The sequence below is a fragment of the Anolis sagrei genome, chromosome 7 (genome assembly GCF_037176765.1).
Source record: "Anolis sagrei isolate rAnoSag1 chromosome 7, rAnoSag1.mat, whole genome shotgun sequence".
Taxonomy (NCBI): domain Eukaryota; kingdom Metazoa; phylum Chordata; class Lepidosauria; order Squamata; family Dactyloidae; genus Anolis; species Anolis sagrei.
This window is the reverse complement of record NC_090027.1, coordinates 2,550,315-2,572,870: the sequence shown is the minus strand read 5'-3', so window position 1 is coordinate 2,572,870 and position 22,556 is coordinate 2,550,315. Positions and strand designations below refer to the sequence as shown.

The following is a 22,556-nucleotide window of genomic DNA, read 5'->3' as shown; positions in this document are numbered from 1 at the left end:
GTTTAATTTGTTGTCCACGAGGACCCCAAGATCTTTTTCGAGCCAGGCATCGTCCCCTATTCTGTCTCTTTGCATTTCCTAATACAATAATTAAAATGAAGAACAATTTTAATAAATGTAAACTTTCAATGGGAAGCGTGGGCCTGATTTTGGCTGATGAGATAGGGTTGTTATTGTTGTTGTTGTTGTGTACTTTTAGGTCATTTCAGGCTTAAGTTGACCCTGAGCAAGGGCCGGGTAAATGACCTTGGAGAGCCGTATCCGGGCCCCGGGCCGTAGTTTGAGGACCCCTGATCTAGTATGATATTCGCAGGGAGACCTCAGCAAGCGAGAGTCCAAAAGTGGCAGGCTAAAACTCGGAACCTCTGGCACAAGATGCCGTTGAGCATCTCATTATTATTAAAGTGTGGGCCTGATTTTGGCTGATGAGATAGGGTTGTTATTGTTGTTGTTGTTGTGTACTTTTAGGTCATTTCAGGCTTAAGTTGACCCTGAGCAAGGGCCGGGTAAATGACCTTGGAGAGCCGTATCCGGGCCCCAGGCCGTAGTTTGAGGACCCCTGATCTAGAGCGATACTCGCAGGAAGACCTCAGCAAGCGAGAGTCCAAAAGTGGCAGGCTAAAACTCGGAACCTCTGGCACAAGATGCCGTTGAGCATCCCATTATTATTATTAAAGTGTGGGCCTGATTTTGGCTGATGAGATAGGGTTGTTATTGTTGTTGTTGTTGTGTACTTTTAGGTCATTTCAGGCTTAAGTTGATCCTGAGCAAGGGCCGGGTAAATGACCTTGGAGAGCCGTATCCGGGCCCCAGGCCGTAGTTTGAGGACCCCTGATCTAGTATGATATTCGCAGGAAGACCTCAGCAAGCGAGAGTCCAAAAGTGGCAGGATAAAACTCGGAACCTCTGGCACAAGATGCCATTGAGCATCCCATTATTTATTTATTTATTATTATTATTATTATTATTATTATTATTATTATTATTATTATTTAAATAATGGGCAAGACCACAGTAAGGCGAATGGAACTTGTGCATTATGCGGAAAGTACGGAGAACATTCACACCCAAACAAAGTCACATTCTTATTGGGATGGGACCCAGGAGAGCCAGGGAATTCTTGACTTGGGAGCAAGAGGTCATGGCGACAGCATTGGAGATAAAGGTCATAAGAGCAAATACACACACATACACACACACGGAGTGGCATGGGTGCATTCATGGCATGAGACTGACTCCAATGCAAAAAATATATATACAAAAGAGAGCATGCCACACCCACAAGCGCAACTGTCGCCGTTGAAAAGCCACGTTGCCAATGTCTTTGAAAAGGAGGTGAAAGCCAGACCGGAAAGTCAAGGGAATAGAAAGCCGACAAAGAGCCAAACAGGAATCAAAAGGGTTCAGAAAGAAACAAGGAGTACTTACAACAAAAAACAGAGAAATTTCACTTGTTCGGTTGTCCTGATGAACCAAATAGCAAGAGAGAGGGAAGGCAGAGAGAGAGAGAGAGAGAGAGAGAGAAGGAGGAAAGTTGAAAGGATGGGAAAAGGAACTTGAAAGACCTGGATAGGTTTCTTTCCAGAATAAAATGCCTCCTATCCTATAAAGTGGAAAAAAAGTGCACAGAGAGGTAGAATTGCGCATATTTACATAGGTTTTTCGGGCTGTATGGCTATGTTCTAGAAGCATTCAAAACAAAACTCAAACACAGGGGGAACTCCAGACAAGAAACAATCAGGAACAGCTAATCACGTCTCAACAAAGGCAGTAACAGGGCACACCTAAAAATGGTCAGGGCATCAAATGCCAATGGAAATGTAATGGGGCTCCATGCAGTCATGCCAGCTACATGACCTTGGAGGTGTCTACGGACAACGCCGGCTCTTTGGCTTAGAAATGGAGATGAGCACCAACCCCCAGAGTCGGACACGACTGGACTCAATGTCAGGGGAAACCTTTAACTTTACTAACACCTCCCAACAAAGGATTCCTCCAGGCAGGAAGCTAACAGGCTTTGAAGCTGAAAGGCCATTTAATGCTAATGAGAAATTAAAACGTAACGGTGCCAGATACATGACCTTGGAGGTGTCTATGGACAATGCCGGCTCTTTGGCTTAGAAATGGAGATGAGCACCAACCACCAGTCGGCGACAACTGCACTTAATGTCAGGGGAAACCTTTAACTTTACTAACACCTCCCAACAAAGGATTCCCCCAGGCAGGAAGCAACCAGGCTTTGAAGCTGAAAGGCCATTTAATGCTAATCAAGGTGGGAAATTGAAACGTAACGGTGCTCCATGCAGTCATGCCAGCTACATGACCTTGGAGGTGTCTACGGACAACGCTGGCTCTTTGGCTTAGAAATGGAGATGAGCACCAACCCCCAGAGTCGGACACGACTGGACTCAATGTCAGGGGAAACCTTTAACTTTACTAACACCTCCCAACAAAGGATTCCTCCAGGCAGGAAGCTAACAGGCTTTGAAGCTGAAAGGCCATTTAATGCTAATGAGAAATTAAAACGTAACGGTGCCAGCTACATGACCTTGGAGGTGTCTATGGACAATGCCGGCTCTTTGGCTTAGAAATGGAGATGAGCACCAACCACCAGAGTTGGACACGACTGGACTCAATGTCAGGGGAAACCTTTAACTTTACTAACACCTCCCAACAAAGGATTCCCCCAGGCAGGAAGCAACCAGGCTTTGAAGCTGAAAGGCCATTTAATGCTAATCAAGGTGGGAAATTGAAACGTAACGGTGCTCCATGCAGTCATGCCAGCTACATGACCTTGGAGGTGTCTACGGACAACGCTGGCTCTTTGGCTTAGAAATGGAAATGAGCACCAACCACCAGAGTCGGCGACAACTGAACTTAATGTCAAGGGAAACTTTTACCTTTACTAACACATCCCAACAAAGGATTCCCCCAGGCAGGAAGCAGACAGGCTTTGAAGCTGAAAGGCCATTTAATGCTAATCAAGGTGGGAAATTGAAACGTAACGGCGCTCCATGCAGTCATGCCAGCTGCATGGCCTTGGAGGTGTCTACGGACAACGCCAGCTCTTTGGATTAGAAATGGAGATGAGAACCAACTCCCAGAGTCGGCGACAACTGCACTTAATGTCAGGGGAAACCTTTAACTTTACTAACACCTCCCAACAAAGGATTCCCCCAGGCAGGAAGCAACCAGGCTTTGAAGCTGAAAGGCCATTTAATGCTAATCAAGGTGGGAAATTGAAACGTAACGGCGCTCCATGCAGTCATGCCAGCTGCATGGCCTTGGAGGTGTCTACGGACAACGCTGGCTCTTTGGCTTAGAAATGGAGATGAGAACCAACCACCAGAGTTGGACACGACTGGACTCAATTTCAGGGGAAACTTTTACCTTTACTAACACCTCCCAACAAAGGATTCCCCCAGGCAGGAAGCAACCAGGCTTTGAAGCCGAAAGGCCATTTAATGCTAATCAAGGTGGGAAATTGAAACGTAATGGCGCTCCATGCAGTCATGCTAGCTACATGACCTTGGAGGTGTCTATGGACAATGCCGGCTCTTTAGCTTAGAAATGGAGATGAGAACTAACCACCAGAGTCGGCGACAACTGGACTTAATGTCAGGGGAAACTTTTACCTTTACTAATACCTCCCAACAAAGGATTCCCCCAGGCAGGAAGCAACCAGGCTTTGAAGCTGAAAGGCCATTTAATGCTAATTAAGGTAGGAAATTGAAACGTAACGGTGTTCTATGGAGTCATGCCAGATGCATGACCTTGGAGGTGTCTACAGACAACGCTGGCTCTTTGGCTTAGAAATGGAGATGAGCACCAATCACCAGAGTTGGACACGACTGGGCTGAATGTCAGGGGAAACTTTTACCTTTACTAACACCTCCCAACAAAGGATTCCCCCAGGCAGGAAGCAACCAGGCTTTGAAGCTGAAAGGCCATTTAATGCTAATCAAGGTGAGAAATTGAAACGTAATGGCGCTCCATGCAGTCATGCTAGCTACATGACCTTGGAGGTGTCTATGGACAATGCTGGCTCTTTAGCTTAGAAATGGAGATGAGAACCAACCACCAGAGTCGGCGACAACTGGACTTAATGTCAGGGGAAACTTTTACCTTTACTAATACCTCCCAACAAAGGATTCCCCCAGGCAGGAAGCAACCAGGCTTTGAAGCTGAAAGGCCATTTAATGCTAATTAAGGTAGGAAATTGAAACGTAACGGTGTTCTATGCAGTCATGCCAGCTACATGACCTTGGAGGTGTCTACGGACAACGCTGGCTCTTTGGCTTAGAAATGGAGATGAGCACCAATCACCAGAGTTGGACACGACTGGACTCAATGTCAGGGGAAACTTTTACCTTTACTAACACCTCCCAACAAAGGATTCCCCCAGGCAGGAAGCAACCAGGCTTTGAAGCTGAAAGGCCATTTAATGCTAATCAAGGTAGGAAATTGAAACGTAACGGCGCTCCATGCAGTCATGCCAGCTACATGACCTTGGAGGTGTCTATGGATAATGCCGGCTCTTTGGCTTAGAAATGGAGATGAGAACCAACCCCCAGAGTCGGACACAACTGGACTTAATGTCAGGGGAAACTTTTACCTTTACTAACGCCTCCCAACAAAGGATTCCCCCAGGCAGGAAGCAACCAGGCTTTGAAGCTGAAAGGCCATTTAATGCTAATCAAGGTGAGAAATTGAAACGTAATGGCGCTCCATGCAGTCATGCTAGCTACATGACCTTGGAGGTGTCTATGGACAATGCCGGCTCTTTAGCTTAGAAATGGAGATGAGAACTAACCACCAGAGTCGGCGACAACTGGACTTAATGTCAGGGGAAACTTTTACCTTTACTAATACCTCCCAACAAAGGATTCCCCCAGGCAGGAAGCAACCAGGCTTTGAAGCTGAAAGGCCATTTAATGCTAATTAAGGTAGGAAATTGAAACGTAACGGTGTTCTATGCAGTCATGCCAGCTGCATGACCTTGGAGGTGTCTACAGACAACGCTGGCTCTTTGGCTTAGAAATGGAGATGAGCACCAACCACCAGAGTTGGACACGACTGGACTCAATGTCAGGGGAAACTTTTACCTTTACTAACACCTCCCAACAAAGGATTCCCCCAGGCAGGAAGCAACCAGGCTTTGAAGCTGAAAGGCCATTTAATGCTAATTAAGGTAGGAAATTGAAACGTAACGGTGTTCTATGCAGTCATGCCACCTGCATGACCTTGGAGGTGTCTACAGACAACGCTGGCTCTTTGGCTTAGAAATGGAGATGAGCACCAACCACCAGAGTTGGACACGACTGGACTCAATGTCAGGGGAAACTTTTACCTTTACTAACACCTCCCAACAAAGGATTCCCCCAGGCAGGAAGCAACCAGGCTTTGAAGCTGAAAGGCCATTTAATGCTAATCAAGGTGGGAAATTGAAACGTAACGGCGCTCTATGCAGTCATGCCAGCTACATGACCTTGGAGGTGTCTACAGACAACACCGGCTCTTTGGCTTAGAAATGGAGATGAGCACCAACCACCAGAGTTGGACACGACTGGACTCAATGTCAGGGGAAACTTTTACCTTTACTAACGCCTCCCAACAAAGGATTCCCCCAGGCAGGAAGCAACCAGGCTTTGAAGCTGAAAGGCCATTTAATGCTAATCAAGGTGGGAAATTGAAACGTAACGGCGCTCCATGCAGTCATGCCAGCTACATGACCTTGGAGGTGTCTACGGACAACGCCAGCTCTTTGGATTAGAAATGGAGATGTGAACCAACCCCCAGAGTCGGCGACAACTGCACTTAATGTCAGGGGAAACCTTTAACTTTACTAACACCTCCCAACAAAGGATTCCCCCAGGCAGGAAGCAACCAGGCTTTGAAGCTGCAAGGCCATTCAATGCTAATCAAAATGCTCAATTGCAACATTCAAACTGGCCTCCAACAGACAAGAGTTCTTTCTCCCACCTTGGACATCATTCCACAGATATATAAACCCAATTTTCCTAGTTTCCGACAGACCTCACAACCTCTGAGGATGCCTGCCATAGATCTGGGTGAAATGTCAGGAGAGAATGCTTCTAGAACATTTAGGTTTAAATCTGTGCTCATGCTAGCTTGGGAATAGTACTGCACTGCCCAAGACTCCCTGGATTTAGTCTCCAAACCAAAAACATGCTCCATTCTCCAGACCTTTGTGATGCAAAGATAAGGCTTCGGTACTCCTACATTGCACCCACCACAGGCACAACACAAAAGCAAATTACACAAGAGCATGGAAGCAGCAGAATCGTAAAAGAAGAAATGGAACAATGTGATGCAGATAATGTACCCAAGTCATAGAATTCAGCTCAAGGAAGAAGGGATTTTCCATTGCTAGTAGAAAAACAAAATGTGTTTGTAGCCCAAACTGGGACCTGATATAATCTCAGCCATTCATTATATTTGGAGTTGAGTCTAGAGACTAGAGGCTGAGGCTGGGACTTTTGGCTACTGTTACATTTTTGCTCAGGCTTGAGCTATGCAGGTGCAGAGAGGCTGAGGCTGGGACTTTTGGCTACTGTTACATTTTTGCTCAGGCTTGAGCTATGCAGGTGCAGAGAGGCTGAGGCTGGGACTTTTGACTACTATTACATTTTTGCTCAGGCTTGAGCTATGCAGGTGCAGAGAGAAGCAGAGAGAGAGACAGTTTGGAGTGCGCTCTCACTTTATGAGCTGATGAAGTTTATCCACAAGGACAAAGAAATACTATTTTAAATCTCTCTGAAAGGACACTTAGTGAGTTGATGCAACTGATCATATTGTACATATGTTGTTCTGAACTACAGAGAGTAAACTACTTGTTCTTTACTGTTCACCTGTGGCATATTTTCTTTCTCTGGCAAGGCAGTGTGTGGGCTGATCAAACGTAAACTACACACGATTTATTTTCCATTTCACCACAGAAATAGAGCGGTTAGGTTTTTTGGGCTGTGTGGCCATGTTCCAGAAGCATTCTCTCCTGATGTTTCACCTGCATCAATGGCAGACATCTTCAGAGGTTATGAGACCACATAGCCCAAAAAACTTACAACAACCCAGTGATGAAAGCCCAAGTCAAGGTGCAGGTCTTGATCTACAAAGCCCTCAACCTTTTGGGACCCACCTACCTGCGTGACTGTATCTCCATCTACGAAACCATGCGATCTCTTCGATCTTCCAGAGAGGCTCTTCTCTCGCTCCCGCCCGCATCTCAAGTGCGACTCAAGGGGACAAGAGAGGGGACTTGGCCAGGGTGGTCCACGCCTTGGTTACATCCAAGCTGGACTATTGCAATGGGCTCTACGTGGGGCTGCCCTTGAAGACGGCCCGGAAGTTTGAACTGGTACAACTGGTGCTTTGCTTCTAAAGTGTTCCCAAAGCTGGTGCTTTGCTTCTAAAGTGTTTCTAAAGCTGGTGCTTTGCTTCTAAAGTGTTTCTAAAGCTGGTGCTTTGCTTCTAAAGTGTTTCTAAAGCTGGTGCTTTGCTTCTAAAGTGTTTCTAAAGCTGGTGCTTTGCTTCTAAAGTGTTTCTAAAGCTGGTGCTTTGCTTCTAAAGTGTTTCTAAAGCTGGTGCTTTGCTTCTAAAGTGTTTCTAAAGCTGGTGCTTTGCTTCTAAAGTGTTTCTAAAGCTGGTGCTTTGCTTCTAAAGTGTTTCTAAAGCTGGTGCTTTGCTTCTAAAGTGTTTCTAAAGCTGGTGCTTTGCTTCTAAAGTGTTTCTAAAGCTGGTGCTTTGCCTCTAAAGTGTTTCTAAAGCTGGTGCTTTGCCTCTAAAGTGTTTCTAAAGCTGGTGCTTTGCTTCTAAAGTGTTTCTAAAGCTGGTGCTTTGCTTCTAAAGTGTTTCTAAAGCTGGTGCTTTGCCTCTAAAGTGTTTCTAAAGCTGGTGCTTTGCTTCTAAAGTGTTTCTAAAGCTGGTGCTTTGCTTCTAAAGTGTTCCTATAGCTGGTGCTTTGCTTCTAAAGTGTTTCTAAAGCAAGCGCTTTGCTTCTAAAGTGTTTCTAAAGCAGGTGCTTTGCTTATAAACCGTTTCTAAAGCAGGTGCTTTGCTTATAAAGTGTTTCTAAAACTGGTGCTTTGCTTCTAAAGAAGGTGCTTTGCTTCTAAAGTGTTTCCATAGCTGGTGCTTTGCTTCTAAAGTGTTTCTAAAGCAAGCACTTTGCTTCTAAAGTGTTTCTAAAGCTGGTGCTTTGCTTATAAAGTGTTTCCAAAGCAGGTGCTTTGCTTATAAAGTGTTTCTAAAGCTGGTGCTTTGCTTCTAAAGTGTTTCTAAAGCTGGTGCTTTGCTTCTAAAGTGTTTCTATAGCTGGTGCTTTGCTTCTAAAGTGTTTCTAAAGCAGGTGCTTTGCTTATAAACTGTTTCCAAAGCAGGTGCTTTGCTTCTAAAGTGTTTCTAAAACTGGTGCTTTGCTTCTAATGTGTTTCTAAAGCAGCTGATTTGCTTCTAAAGTGTTTCTAAAGCTGGTGCTTTGCTTCTAAAGTATTTCTAAAGCCGGTGCTTTGCTTCTAAAATGTTTCTAAAGCTGGTGCATTGCTTCTAAAGTGTTTCTAAAGCTGGTGCATTGCTTCTAAAGTGTTTCTAAAGCTGGTGCTTTGCTTCTAAAGTGTTTCTAAAGCTGGTGCTTTGCTCCAAACTGTTTCTAACGTTATGGTGATGAAAATTTGAGAACTCTAATGAAACTTTCAAAATTTCGTTATAAATGGTAGTTCCTAATTGGTTCTGTCATAAAAATCGCAATTAACCAAACAATAATTTTGAAAGTTTTGTTAGAGATCTGAAATTTTCACCACCAGAACCTTAGAAACACTTTAGAAGCAAAGCACCAATGCCCCCTAGTTTTGTAAGTACTTTAGAACCATTTAGAACCATAGATCACACATGGTGATCATTCGGAAAGGCCCTGTCTGCGGAAGCAGCGCTCGGAAACGAAAACGGGGCCATACGAATGAAACAAACCAAAACGGATAGCGATCTATACAAATGCACAAGACTAGTAAATCTTTCCATCAGATGCAGACAGAGCTCTGCTTGGAATGGGCTATATATTCCCCTCGATGCAAAAAGACCCCTCTACGCATCCTCCACTCACGTTATCAACCGGGACTTGGCTTTTTGGGGCGAGGCCAAGCCGTTCTTCAGTTCATCCCTCAGGGTCCCCAGCGTCTGCGACTCCAAGATTTCATTGAGACTGTTGTCTGTTGAGGGACCCACGCCGGCCAAAGTCTTGGTGGGCTTGAAGGGGTCGGCGACGTCGAGGTTGTAGGAGCCTTTCGGAAGAGGCGGGGAGCCCTGCAAATCAGAGTTTCCTCCAAACGAATTCAAGTGGGTTTCACCCCACTGTCCGGGATCACTTGGATGCACATCAGACACTTCCTTGGCAAGCATTTTCTCTCCATCCTCATTGGCCGCAGTTGGCTTGTTGGCGCCACTCCGTTGCCTCTTCGGAGAGAGTCTGCTGGCTGGTTTCCTTACCGGTTTCCTCACCGGAGCCTTCTTGGGTTCTGCGTCTTCGGCTCCTTCTGCAAAATCAAACTCGAGTTTCACGGCCTTGGCATCGCTGTCGGGAAGAGATGGAGGAGGGGAATTTTGGAGTTTGGACCCTCCGATGACAAAGGGGTTCGTGTTTTCATTGTAGGACTCGGGGTCGAAAGCGTAGGAGGCTTTGGGGACGTTCTCTGCGGCCGAGTCAGTCTCTGGGTTCTCTCCTCCCATCTTCTTTTGCGGGACAACTGGTTTGGCTCTTGGAAGTTTGCTTCTACTCACGGTGAGCGCTTCACTGTTTGGCTTCACCCCTTCAGACCTTTCCGTCGGGACTTCTTTCCCCGCCTCTGTCTCTTCTTGAGCCGCTGTTGCGAACGCAGCTCTCTCTGTCGCTTGATCCTGATCCGAATCTATCGAAAAAGTGCTTCTCTCTTGAACGGGTTTTGTAGGCGGCTCTGTGGACAGCTCGGACCCCAATGCGGACGGAGTCATGGGTAAACCCTTGCCAAAGCCCAGATCAGCTTTGGAGATGGCCAACTCTGTTCGCGAAGTTGTGAGATCAGCCTGCAATTCATCCTCCGTTGAGGCTGGGCCGTTCTGACACAAGTCCTTCTGGCAAACCTTGGCTACCGGTTGGACCTCATCTTCAGGTAATTCTGGAGGAGAGAGAAGAGATTATTATTATTATTATTATTATTATTATTATTATTATTAACTTTATTTGTACCCCGCTAGCATCTCCCGTGCTACTTGTAAGAAGCATTGCTTGACTATCGAGCAAAAAGTGGGTGCTAGAAATAACATCATACAAAAGCTGACTGGCACAACCTGGGGATCACAACCAGACACAGTGAAGACATCTGCCCTTGCACTTGGCTACTCTGCTGCTGAGTACGCATGCCCAGTGTGGAACACATCTCACCACACTAAAACAGTAGATGTGGCTCTTAATGAGACATGCCGCATTATCACAGGGTGCCTGCGCCCCACACCACTGGAGAAATTACACTGCTTAGCCAGTATTGTACCACTTGACAGCCGCCGGGAAGTAGCAGCCAATAGTGAAAGGACCAAGGCAGAGACATCTCCAGCTCATCCCCTGTTTGGGTATCAGACAGCACGTCAACGACTTAAATCAAGACATAGTTTTCTTAGATCTACAGAGACACTCGCTGGAACACCCCAGCAAGCGAGAGTCCAAAAGTGGCAGGCTCAAACCCAGCACCTCAATTCATGGGTGATACCAGATGAGAGACTCCTCCCTGGGCACACAGAAGACTGGGCGACTTGGAAGGCGCTGAACAGACTGCGCTCTGGCACCATGAGATGCAGAGCCAACCTCAAGAAATGGGGCCACAAAGTGGAATCCACGACATGCGAGTGCGGAGAAGAGCAAACCACTGACCACCTGCTGCAATGCACCCTGAGCCCTGCCACATGCACCAGGGAGGACCTTCTTGCGGCAACCCCAGAGGCACTCCAAGGGGCCAGATACTGGTCAAAGGACATTTAACCAAATACCAAATTTGCAAAATCTGTGTGTTTTTTTTCCTTTTTCTTTTTAATCTGTATGTTTGTTTTGCTCTGTTAGAATTGTAATACAATGGTTGCTGATGACACGATAAATAAATAAATAAATCTCCCGAAGGACTCGATGCGGCTTTCAAAGGCCAAGGCCACAACAAAACAACAATATAACAATTACATACAAACCAAAGCAAATCAAAAACATTAAAGCAATGACAGTAAACAATAAAACAACGCGCCGTGATACAATAAAAACTAGGCCGGGCAAATGTAATGGGTACAGATTAAAAAGTGCTGAGTGTGCTGAGTGACATATAAGGATTTTTGGATAGTTGCAATGTGCAGACAATCTTAATCTCTAACAAAGTGCTTTTGGGACATGTTGCTGGGATTTACCTATTCTGGAAAGGCACACCGGAATAGCCAGGTCTTTAAGCTCTTCCTAAAGACTGCCAACGTAGGGGCTTGCCTGATGTCCTTGGGGAGGGAGTTCCAGAGTCGGGGGGTCACCACCGAGAAGGCCCTGTCCCTCATTCCCACCAATCGCGCTTGCGATGCAGACTAGGAGATTAGGATGCAATGGAACAATGGCTTCAAACTACACGAAAGGAGATTCCATCTGAACATGAGAAAGAACTTCCTGACTGTGAGAGCTGTTCAGCTGTGGAACTCTCTGCCTCTGAGTGGGGTGGAGGCTACTTCTTTGGAGGTTTTGAATCAGAGGTTGGATGGCCATCTGTCGGGGGTGCTTTGAATGCAATTTTCCTGCTTCTTGGCAGAATGGGGTTGGACTGGATGATGGCCCAGGAGGTCTCTTCCAACTCTAGGATTCTATGAAATGCTGGGCCACTCTCACAACTACCAAAAGCTGACGTGGGATGCAGCAGGGAGGATGAGTCAACAGAGCCTAGCAATTTAAGAAATGCACTCAAATGGAGTGAAATGTTGATAGCAACGGAGTCCTTTAATCTTTCCTTCTTTGCGGAAGATTGCATTCAAATCAGCGCAGGGATTAACGGTGGTTGAAAACGAGAAGACGGGTTTCATTACTTAGATCAAAACAGTTGTCTCACTTATGGGAATAGGAGGCTTCCTAAGTTGTTTTCCTTCTCTCCAGGATTTCAGAAGAGATGGGTTGCTGCGAGTTTTCCAGGCTGTATTGCCACGTTCCAGAAGCATTCTCTCCTGATGTTTCGCCCACTTCTATGGCAGGCATCCTCAGAGGTTGTGGAGTCTACTGTATCCCATGCAGCTGTTAACAAGTCTACATGGGGTCCCCCAAACGCAGCAGCATTGCCCAACACACGAATCAAGGAACATGAAAGGGACTCCAGACTATTTCAACCAGGTAAGTCAGCCCTAGCAGAGCACCTCATGAACCTATCTGGATATAGCATATTATTGGAGAACACAGAAATGCTGGACCACTCTCACAACCACCCTGTCAGACGACAGAGAAGCCACTGAAATCCACAAGAAGCATGTGGACAATTTCAACAGAAAGGAGGAAACCTGTTGTGGTTCAGCACCAACATGAGGGGAATGAGAGTGATGGGAATGAGAATAGTGCAGATGTGGGCTTGCAGTTTTCTTCTCATGAATCCAGAGACAGGCCTGTGTCTTCTGTGTCTTCACAAGATTGGAATGTAGCTGATAAGTCAGTTGCTGGGATGCAAGGTCATGTCGGCCAGGTGTTGCGAAGGAGTTCACGGCTTGCAGTGAAGTGTTGAGTTCATCTGGTGGGAAAATTGCTCGTTAGCTGCTTGTTTGATGTTTGCTGTTTTGATGTATAACGTATAAGTAACCTGCCTTGAAATTGATCCTGTGTCAGTTTCAACGTTGCGATATGGCTCGCTTCAGCTCCGGCTCGGGGGCAACAGACTGCTTCATGTAACCTTATGCTACTTCCTGGGTTTTGCTCTGCTGCTTTGCTTCACATCTCTTGCTTGGACTCTAAGGGATTTTATTGGATTTTCTACCTTGTACCACTGAACGTTTACTGCTTATACTTTGACTGTTTCAATAAACTTCCTACCTCACAAGTTTGGCTGGTTTTGTCAGAGAGCAAGGTGAATCTTAACCTGAGGCGCGACAAAACCATGAAAATGAACAAAATCTGACTACCAGTATTAAAAAAAACAACTCTAAAATCATAACAGTAAATAAAGAACAAAACTCAAACACAGGGGAACTCCAGACAAGAAACAATCAGGAACACCTACACCCCTCTCAACAAACGTTTCTCCCAGGCAGTAACAAGCCACACATAAAAACTGTCAGGCCATCAAATGCTAATCAAGGTGGCCAGTTGAAACATTGACAACTAGCTCAAACAAACAGGAGGTTGTTGAGGAAACAAGAAGTTGAGGAAGCAAGAAGACATCTTGTTCTCTTCTGCTTCAGGTAAGCCTTGTCTTAAGAGTGCACTAAGAATCTGAGTGAGTGTTTAAGATTAGCTGCGGTGAGTGTTTGCTTTGTTTGAGAGGCGGGGCGAGGCTAAATTCTTTTAGCCAGCAGTGATTAACAGTTGCAGGGCAGCAATTAGTGACTCACTGTTCTGGCAGAGAGTCGTTCCTGCTTAATCTATATAAGCCAGGGCCTGAGCTCAAGTGGCAGTTGTGCTCCCACAGAAGCTGAGGAAGCAAGGAGACATCTTGTTTCTTCTGCTTCAGGTAAGCCTTGTCTTAAGAGTGCAGTAAGAATCTGAGTGAGTGTTTAAGATTAGCTGCGGTGAGTGTTTGCTTTGTTTGAGAGGCGGGGCGAGGCTAAATTCTTTTAGCCAGCAGTGATTAACAGTTGCAGGGCAGCAATTAGTGACTCACTGTTCTGGCAGAGAGTCGTTCCTGTTTAATCTATATAAGCCAGGGCCTGAGCTCAAGTGGCAGTTGTGCTCCCACAGAAGCTGAGGAAGCAAGGAGACATCTTGTTTCTTCTGCTTCAGGTAAGCCTTGTCTTAAGAGTGCACTAAGAATCTGAGTGAGTGTTTAAGATTAGCTGCGGTGAGTGTTTGCTTTGTTTGAGAGGCGGGGCGAGGCTAAATTCTTTTAGACAGCAGTGATTAACAGTTGCAGGGCAGCAATTAGTGACTCACTGTTCTGGCAGAGAGTCGTTCCTGTTTAATCTATATAAGCCAGGGCCTGAGCTCAAGTGGCAGTTGTGCTCCCACAGAAGTTGAGGAAGCAAGGAGACATCTTGTTTCTTCTGCTTCAGGAAACCTTGTCTTAAGAGTGCACAAAGAATCTGAGTGAGTGTTTAAGATTAGCTGCAGTGAGTGTTTGCTTTGTTTGAGAGGCGGGGCGAGGCTAAATTCTTTTAGCCAGCAGTGATTAACAGTTGCAGGGCAGCAATTAGTGACTCACTGTTCTGGCAGAGAGTCGTTCCTGTTTAATCTATATAAGCCAGGGCCTGAGCTCAAGTGGCAGTTGTGCTCCCACAGAACTAGGCAAGTGAGGCTTATATATCAGCTAACACCTCCCAAAAAAGGACTCCCCCAGGCAGGAAGCAGCCATGCTTTGAAGCTGCAAGGCCATTCAACACCAATCAAGGTAGCCAACCACAAAATTCACACATGCCACAAACAGACAAGAGTTCTTTCTCCCACCCTGGACATTATTCTACAGATATATAAACCCAGTTTTCCTAGTTTCCAACAGACCTCACAACCTCTGAAGATGCCTGCCATAGATGTGGGCAAAATGTCAGGAGAGAATGCTTCTGGAACATGGTCAGACAGTTTGGGAAACTCACAACAACCCATGAAAGCTTTTGACTTCCTTTGCTGTCTCAAAGGGAGCGGTGAAACATCATGTTTGCTTCAACTCCCTCCTTTCCTTAAATTTCAAAAATGATATAAACAATGCCAAGAAGAGCCGCTGCCAAACGTCGATCCCTTGACAGACCAAGAAGGGCTTTTCAAAGGCATCACGAAGGAGAGGGTTTATTCTTGTAATCCTCGCAGGACTGGAGAGCAAATTGTCCTTGAATCTGATACCTGATTTTTGAAGAGTCTCAAGGAGGAAGGTGGGACCAGGGGAGACGACTTGGGAATGGGGATTCATCATGTGTGGGGCTGTTTGTATTGTCCAAGCTGGGATTCATCCGAGGAATCCCAGCTTGGACAATACACACAGTCTCGCACATAATGACCTTCACCCAGGCAGTGAAGGCAATTTGGATGACCATCTTTTTCAGGGACTTTGGTCCTACTACAGGGACATTTTGGAAAATGACTGGGACATTTTGAGCCCACCTGGCTCACCAACAAGTCAAAGAATCATAGAGATGGAAGAGACCTGGTGGGCCATCATCCAGTCCAACCCCATTCTGCCAAGAAGCAGGAATATTGCATTTAAAGCACCCCTGACAGATGGCCATCCAGCCTCTGCTTAAAAGCTTCCAAAGAAGGAGCCTCCACCACACTCCCTCCGGGGCAGAGAGTTCCACTGCTGAACAGCTCTCACAGTCAGGAAGCTCTTCCTAAGTCAAGACCCGCTCCATCGCCGAAGTTTTAGGTGCTCTGACTGCCTCTTACAGGGAAAACCAGCTGATTCCTAATCCATATAAAACACAGACATGTGCCTTTCACCTTAAGAACAGACAAGCATCCCGAGCTTTGAGGATGACCTGGGAAGGAATGCCACTGGAGCATTGCAGCGCACCCAAATACTTGGGAGTCACTCTGGACCGTGCTCTGATCTACAAGAAGCACTGCCTGAACATCAAGCAAAAAGTGGGAGCTAGAAACAATATCATACGAAAGCTGACTGGCACAACCTGGGGATCACAACCAGACACAGTGAAGGCATCTGCCCTTGCGCTATGCTACTCTGCTGCTGAGTACACATGCCCAGTGTGGAACACATCTCACCACGTTAAAACAGTGGTTGTGGATCTTAATGAGACATGCCACATTATCAAAGGATGTCTAAGCCCCACACCACTGGAGACATTACACTGTTTAGCTGGTATCGCACCACTTGACATCTGCTGGGAAGTATCAGCCGGTAAGGAAAGGACCAAGGCAGTGACATCTTCAGCCTATCCCCTGTTTGGGTATCAGCCAGCACGTCAACGACTTAAATCAAGAAATAGTTTTCTAAGATCTACAGAGACACTCGCTGGAACACCTCAGCAAGCGAGAGTCCAAAAGTGGCAGGCTCAAACCCAGAACCTCAATCAATGGCTGATCCCAAATGAGAGTCTCCCCCCTGGGCACACAGAAGACGGGGCGACTTGGAAGGCGCTGAACAGAATATGCTCTGGTCCCACGAGATGCAGAGACAACCTCAAGAAATGGGGCCACAAAGTGGAATCCACAACATGCGAGTGTGGAGAAGAACAAAGCACTGACCAGTTACTCCAATGCAATTTGACCCCTGCCACGTGAACAATAGACAACCTGCTCACAGTGACACCAAAAGCACTCCAAGTGGTCAGCTTCTGACCAAAGGACATTTAGCATAATGCCAAGTTTGTTTGTATTTTAAATGCGTTTGAACTGCATCCTCAACTCGTTTCTGGCACGATAAACAAATAATAATAATACCAAAATCATCATAATAAAAATAATAATGAATACCAAAATCAGGATGAAATTAAATTCAGCCGTTTCCGACTCTGGGGGCTGGTGCTCGTCTCCATTTCTAAGCCGAAGAGCTGGCATTGTCCGTAGACACCTCCAAGGTCATGTGGCCATTGGCATGACTGCATGGAGCACCATTACCAAAGTCAAGACGACTGTAATCGAAAACATAGGGAAAGCTTGGGACACAGAACTCCCTTGACCAACAGAAAATACTGGAAGGGTTTGGTGAGCATTGACCTTGGGTTTTGGAGTTGTAGTTCACCCACATCCCGAGAGGACTCAAAACAATCATGGATCAAAATAATCATGGATCAAAACAATGATGGGTTGGGACCAAATTTGGCACAAATACACAATATGTCCAAATGTGAACACTGGTGGAATTTGGGGGGAAATAGACCTTGACATTTGGGAGTTGTAGTTGCTGGGATTTATAGTTCACCTACGATCAAAGAGCATTCTGAACTCCACCAACAATAAAATTTAACCAAACTTGAGACACAGAACTCCCTTGACCAACAGAAAATACTGGAAGGGTTTGGTGAGCATTGACCTTGAGTTTTGGAGCTGTAGTTCACCCACATCCCGAGAGGACTCAAAACAATGATGGATCAAAACAATGATGGGTTGGGACCAAACTTGGCATGAAAATCAATCTGCCCAAATGTGAACTCTGGTGGACTTTGAGGAAAACAGACTTGACATTTGGAGTTGTAGTTGCTGGGATTTATAGTTCACCTATGATCAAAGAGCATTCTGAACTCCACCAACAATAAAATTGAACCAAACTTGGGACACAGAACTGCCTTGACCAGCAGTGTGGAACACATCTCACCACGTTAAAACAGTGAATGAGGCTCTTAATGAGATGTCTGGAAGGGATTGGTGAGCATTGACCTTGAGTTTTGGAGTTGTAGTTCACCCACATCCTGAGATGACTCAAAACAAAGATGGATCAAAACAATGATGGGTTGGGACCAAACTTGGCATGAAAATCAATCTGCCCAGATGTGAACTCTGGTGGACTTTGGGGAAAACAGACTTGACATTTGGGAGTTGTAGTTCACCTACATCCAGAGAGCACTGTGGATTCAAACAATGATAGATCTGGAGAAAACTTGGCATGAATACTCAATATGCCCAAATGTGAACATTGGTAGAGTTTGGGAAATATAGACCTTGACATTTGGGAGTTGCAGTTGCTGGGATTTATAGTTCACCTACAATCAAAGAGCCTTCTGAACTCCACCAATGATAGCATTGGGCCACACTTCCCACAGAGAACCCCCATGACCAACAGAAATACCGTGTTTTCTGATGGTCTTTGGTGACCCCTCTGACACCCCCTCACGACCCCTCCAGGGGTCCCGACCCCAGGTTGAGAAACACTGCTCTAGAATATGGATAATACATATTGCTTCCAGACAAGGCGCCTGCCGTGTAATCCAAGAATACACAAGGATGGGTTGTGTTGATAACTGTGCTATGTTGTCACACAGCTTCTGCCTTTCCTTCCTAACTAGAAAACAACAGAAGGAAGGATGAGATAGTCGTTGCCTGGCGAAATCCAACTGACTGGGAGACAAGAGAATGCGAGACAGGGAGTTGGCCACATAGTTGGGATTCCCATTGCGCAGCCACGGCTCCACTACTCCCCAAATGCAGAAAATTAACACACTGTGAAGGCACCACATCTGTGTGATCTTAGAAACTAAGAAGGGCCAGCCCTGGTTAGTTCTTGGGTGGGAGACCGCCAAGGAATATGAGCATCTGTCAATCTGAAAGTGGGGTGTATATCAGGGCCAGCTAACACCTCCCAACAAAGGATTCCCCCAGGCAGGAAGCAGCCAAGCTCTGAAGCTACAAGGCCATTCAATGCTAATCCTCAGAGGTTGTGAGGTCTGAAAGTGGGGTTTATATCAAGGCCAGCTAACACCTCCCAACAAAGGATTCCCCCAGGCAGGAAGCAGCCAAGCTCTGAAGCTACAAGGCCATTCAATGCTAATCCTCAGAGGTTGTGAGGTCTGAAAGTGGGGTTTATATCAAGGCCAGCTAACACCTCCCAACAAAGGATTCCCCCAGGCAGGAAGCAGCCAAGCTCTGAAGCTACAAGGCCATTCAATGCTAATCCTCAGAGGCTGTGAGGTCTGAAAGTGGGGTTTATATCAAGGCCAGCTAACACCTCCCAACAAAGGATTTCCCCAGGCAGGAAGCAGCCAAGCTCTGAAGCTACAAGGCCATTCAATGCTAATCCTCAGAGGTTGTGAGGTCTGAAAGTGGGGTTTATATCAAGGCCAGCTAACACCTCCCAACAAAGGATTCCCCCAGGACGGAAGCAGCCAAGCTCTGAAGCTACAAGGCCATTCAATGCTAATCCTCAGAGGTTGTGAGGTCTGAAAGTGGGGTTTATATCAGGGCCAGCTAACACCTCCCAACAAAGGATTCCCCCAGGCAGGAAGCAGCCAAGCTCTGAAGCTACAAGGCCATTCAATGCTAATCCTCAGAGGTTGTGAGGTCTGAAAGTGGGGTTTATATCAAGGCCAGCTAACACCTCCCAACAAAGGATTTCCCCAGGCAGGAAGCAGCCAAGCTCTGAAGCTACAAGGCCATTCAATGCTAATCCTCAGAGGTTGTGAGGTCTGAAAGTGGGGTTTATATCAAGGCCAGCTAACACCTCCCAACAAAGGATTCCCCCAGGCAGGAAGCAGCCAAGCTCTGAAGCTACAAGGCCATTATTCAATGCTAATCCTCAGAGGTTGTGAGGTCTGAAAGTGGGGTTTATATCAAGGCCAGCTAACACCTCCCAACAAAGGATTCCCCCAGGCAGGAAGTTGCTGGGATTTATAGTTCACCTACAACCTCCGAGGATTAGCATTGAATGGCCTTGTACCTTCAGAGCTGGGCTGCTTCCTGCCTGGGGAAATCCTTTGCTCTGAACCCCACTAATGATGGAATTGAACCAAACTTGGCACACAGTTCTCCAATGACCAACAGAAAATACTGGAAGAGTTTGGTGGACAGTGTCCTTTGGTTTTGGAATTGTAGCTCACCTATATCCAGAGATCACTGTGGACTCAAACAATGATGGATCTGGACCAAATTCTACACGAATACTCAATATGCCCAAATGTGAACACTGGTGGAGTTTGGGGAAAATAGAATCTTGACAATTGGGAGTTGTAGTTGCTGGGATTTGTAGTTCACCTACAATCACAGAGCATTCTGAACCCCACCAATGATAGAATTGAACCAACCTTGGCACACAGAACTCCCATTACCAACAGAAAATATTGGAAAGGTTTGGTGGGCAGTGTCCTTTGGTTTTGGAGTTGTAGTTCACCTACATCCAGAGATCACTGTGGACTCAAACAATGATGGATCTGGACCAAACTTGGCACGAATATTCCATATGTCCAAATATGAACACAGAAGGAGTTTGGGGGAAATAAGACCTTGACATTTGGGAGTTGTAGTTACTGAGATTTATAGTTCATCTACAATCAATGCCCATTCTGAACCACACCAACGAGAGAATCCAGAGATCACTGTGGACTCAAACAATGATGGATCTGGACCAAATTCTACACGAATACTCAATATGCCCAAATGTGAACACTGATGGAGTTTGGGGAAAATAGAATCTTGACATTTGGGAGTTGTAGTTGCTGGGATTTATAGTTCACCTACAATCACAGAGCATTATGAACCCCACCAATGATAGAAGTGAACCAAATTTGGCACACAGAACTCCCATGACTAACAGAAAATATTGGAAAGGTTTGGTGGGCATTGTCCTTTGGTTTTGGAGTTGTAGTTCACCTACATCCAGAGATCACTGTGGACTCAAACAATGATGGATCTGGACCAAACTCTACACGAATACTCAATATGCGCAAATGTGAACATTGGTGAAGTTTAGAATCTTGACATTTGGGAGTTGTAGTTGCTGGGATTTGTAGTTCACCTACAATCACAGAGCATTCTGAACCCCACCAACGATGGAATTGAACCAAACTTGGCACACAGTTCTCCCATGATCACCAGAGTGGGCCACAGCAACGCATGGCAGGGGACAACTAGTATATTTATAATTATATTCCCAAATATTACAATATAGTAATATTTAATACTGGTATTGTACTATGCTAATAATATAATTAATTGTATGTATATCTGTCTTGTAAGGTACTCTGAGTCCCCTTTGGGGTGAGTAGGGCAGCATATAAATGTCATAAATAAACAGAATGGGTCTTGGAATCATAATGTAATATGGCAACCAGCTCTACTCCGAGCAAGAAATCTACAATATCCAAACCGTCCTTAGGTTCCCTTAACACAACCTTCCATGCAATAGCTATTCCAGCCAAGCATCGGCCAGACCCTTCAAATCACCATAGACTGGCACCTCGTCTATTTAGCCTCTGACAAGCGGCTCTTAGATGAGACATACGGCCTACTTTCTGCTCTTCTGCCGCTCCCTCATGCCAATGCAAGCGGCCGCTCGCACGAAACAAGCCCCTCTTTGCCTTCTGGGAATCCAACGACGGCTGCCGGTTTGGATCGAGAGCATGTTAATGGACGCATTAGCCACGTTCCAGCAGACACAGCAAAGAGGGAGTGCTTCTGTTGCTATTCACAACCCGTCTACCTCCTAGGCATTTGCAGGGTTTGGGACTGCATCAACAAGAGCATAGTGTCTAGATCGAGGGAAGTCATGCTCCCCATGCTCTATTCCGCTTTGGTTAGACCACACCTGGAATATTGTGTCCAATTCTGGGCACCACAATTCAAGAGAGAGATTGACAAGCTGGAATGTGTCCAGAGGAGGGCGACTAAAATGATCAAGGGTCTGGAGAACAAGCCCTATGAGGAGCGGCTTAAGGAGCTGGGCATATTTAGCCTGAAGAAGAGAAGGCTGAGAGGAGACATCATAGCCATGTATAAATATGTGAGAGGAAGCCACAGGGAGGAGGAGGGAGCAAGCTTCCTTTCTGCTTCCCTGGAGACTAGGACGCAATGGAGCAATGGCTTCAAACTACAAGAGAGGAGATTCCATCTGAACATGAGGAAGAAATTCCTGACTGTGAGAGCTGTTCAGCAGTGGAACTCTCTGTCCCGGAGTGTGGTGGAGGCTCCTTCTTTGGAAGCTTTTAAACAGAGGCTGGATGGCCATCTGTCAGGGGTGATTTGAATGCAATATTCTTGCTTCTTGGCAGAATGGGGTTGGATGGGATGGCCCAGGAGGTCTCTTCCAACTCTAGGATTCTATGATTCTATGATTACAACTCCGAAATGTCAAGGTCTATCTTCCCCAAACTCCACCAGTGTTCACATTTGGGCATATTGGGGTTTCATGCCATGTTTGGTCCAGATCCATCCTTGTTTGAGTCCACAGTGCTCTCTGGATGAAGGTGAACTACAACTCCACAACTCAAGGTCAATGCCCACCAAACACTTCCAGTATTTTCTCTTGGTCATGGGAGTTCTGTGTGCCAAGTCTGGTCCAATTCCATTGTTGGTGAAGTTCAGAATGCTCTTTGATTGTTGATGAACTATACATCCCAGCAACTACAACTCCCAAATGACAAATCCAATCCCCTCCAACCCCACCAGTATTCAGATTTGTGTCAAATTTGGTCCTGTGAATGAAAATACATCCTGCAGATCATACAGCTACATCACGATTCCTAACAGTAGCAAAATTAGAGGTATGAAGTAGCAACGAAAATAATGTTATGGTTGGAGGTCACCACAACATGGTCGTGGCATTAGGAAGGTTGAGAAACACTGCACTACAATATGCTCAATGCACTTTGGAGGCGTAAAATAAATACAACCACAAACCAGAAACAATTCTTGCCCTCCTTTGCTCAAAATGAACAAGCCGTGCACATGAGCTAGTTGCCACTGGAATAAAATGTTCAGTGTACTTTTC

The 22,556-nt window shown here is 46.0% G+C and overlaps 1 protein-coding gene across 6 annotated transcripts in view; it reads right to left on the bottom strand.

The window, feature by feature from the left end:
* TACC1 (transforming acidic coiled-coil containing protein 1) overlaps nucleotides 1–22,556 on the bottom strand; it is a 143,184-nt gene that overhangs the window by 56,004 nt on the left and 64,624 nt on the right. For 4 of the 6 annotated variants that reach the window (XM_067470641.1, XM_067470644.1, XM_067470639.1 and 1 more), the window contains exons 3-4: nucleotides 9,119–10,166; nucleotides 1,429–1,464 (exon numbers count right to left, since the gene is read on the bottom strand). In XM_067470641.1, the coding sequence (XP_067326742.1) occupies nucleotides 1,429–1,464; nucleotides 9,119–10,166 (1,084 nt within the window). The remainder of the gene's footprint in view (nucleotides 1–1,428; nucleotides 1,465–9,118; nucleotides 10,167–22,556) is intronic. The other 2 variants (XM_067470640.1, XM_067470643.1) reach the window with 1 other exon arrangement.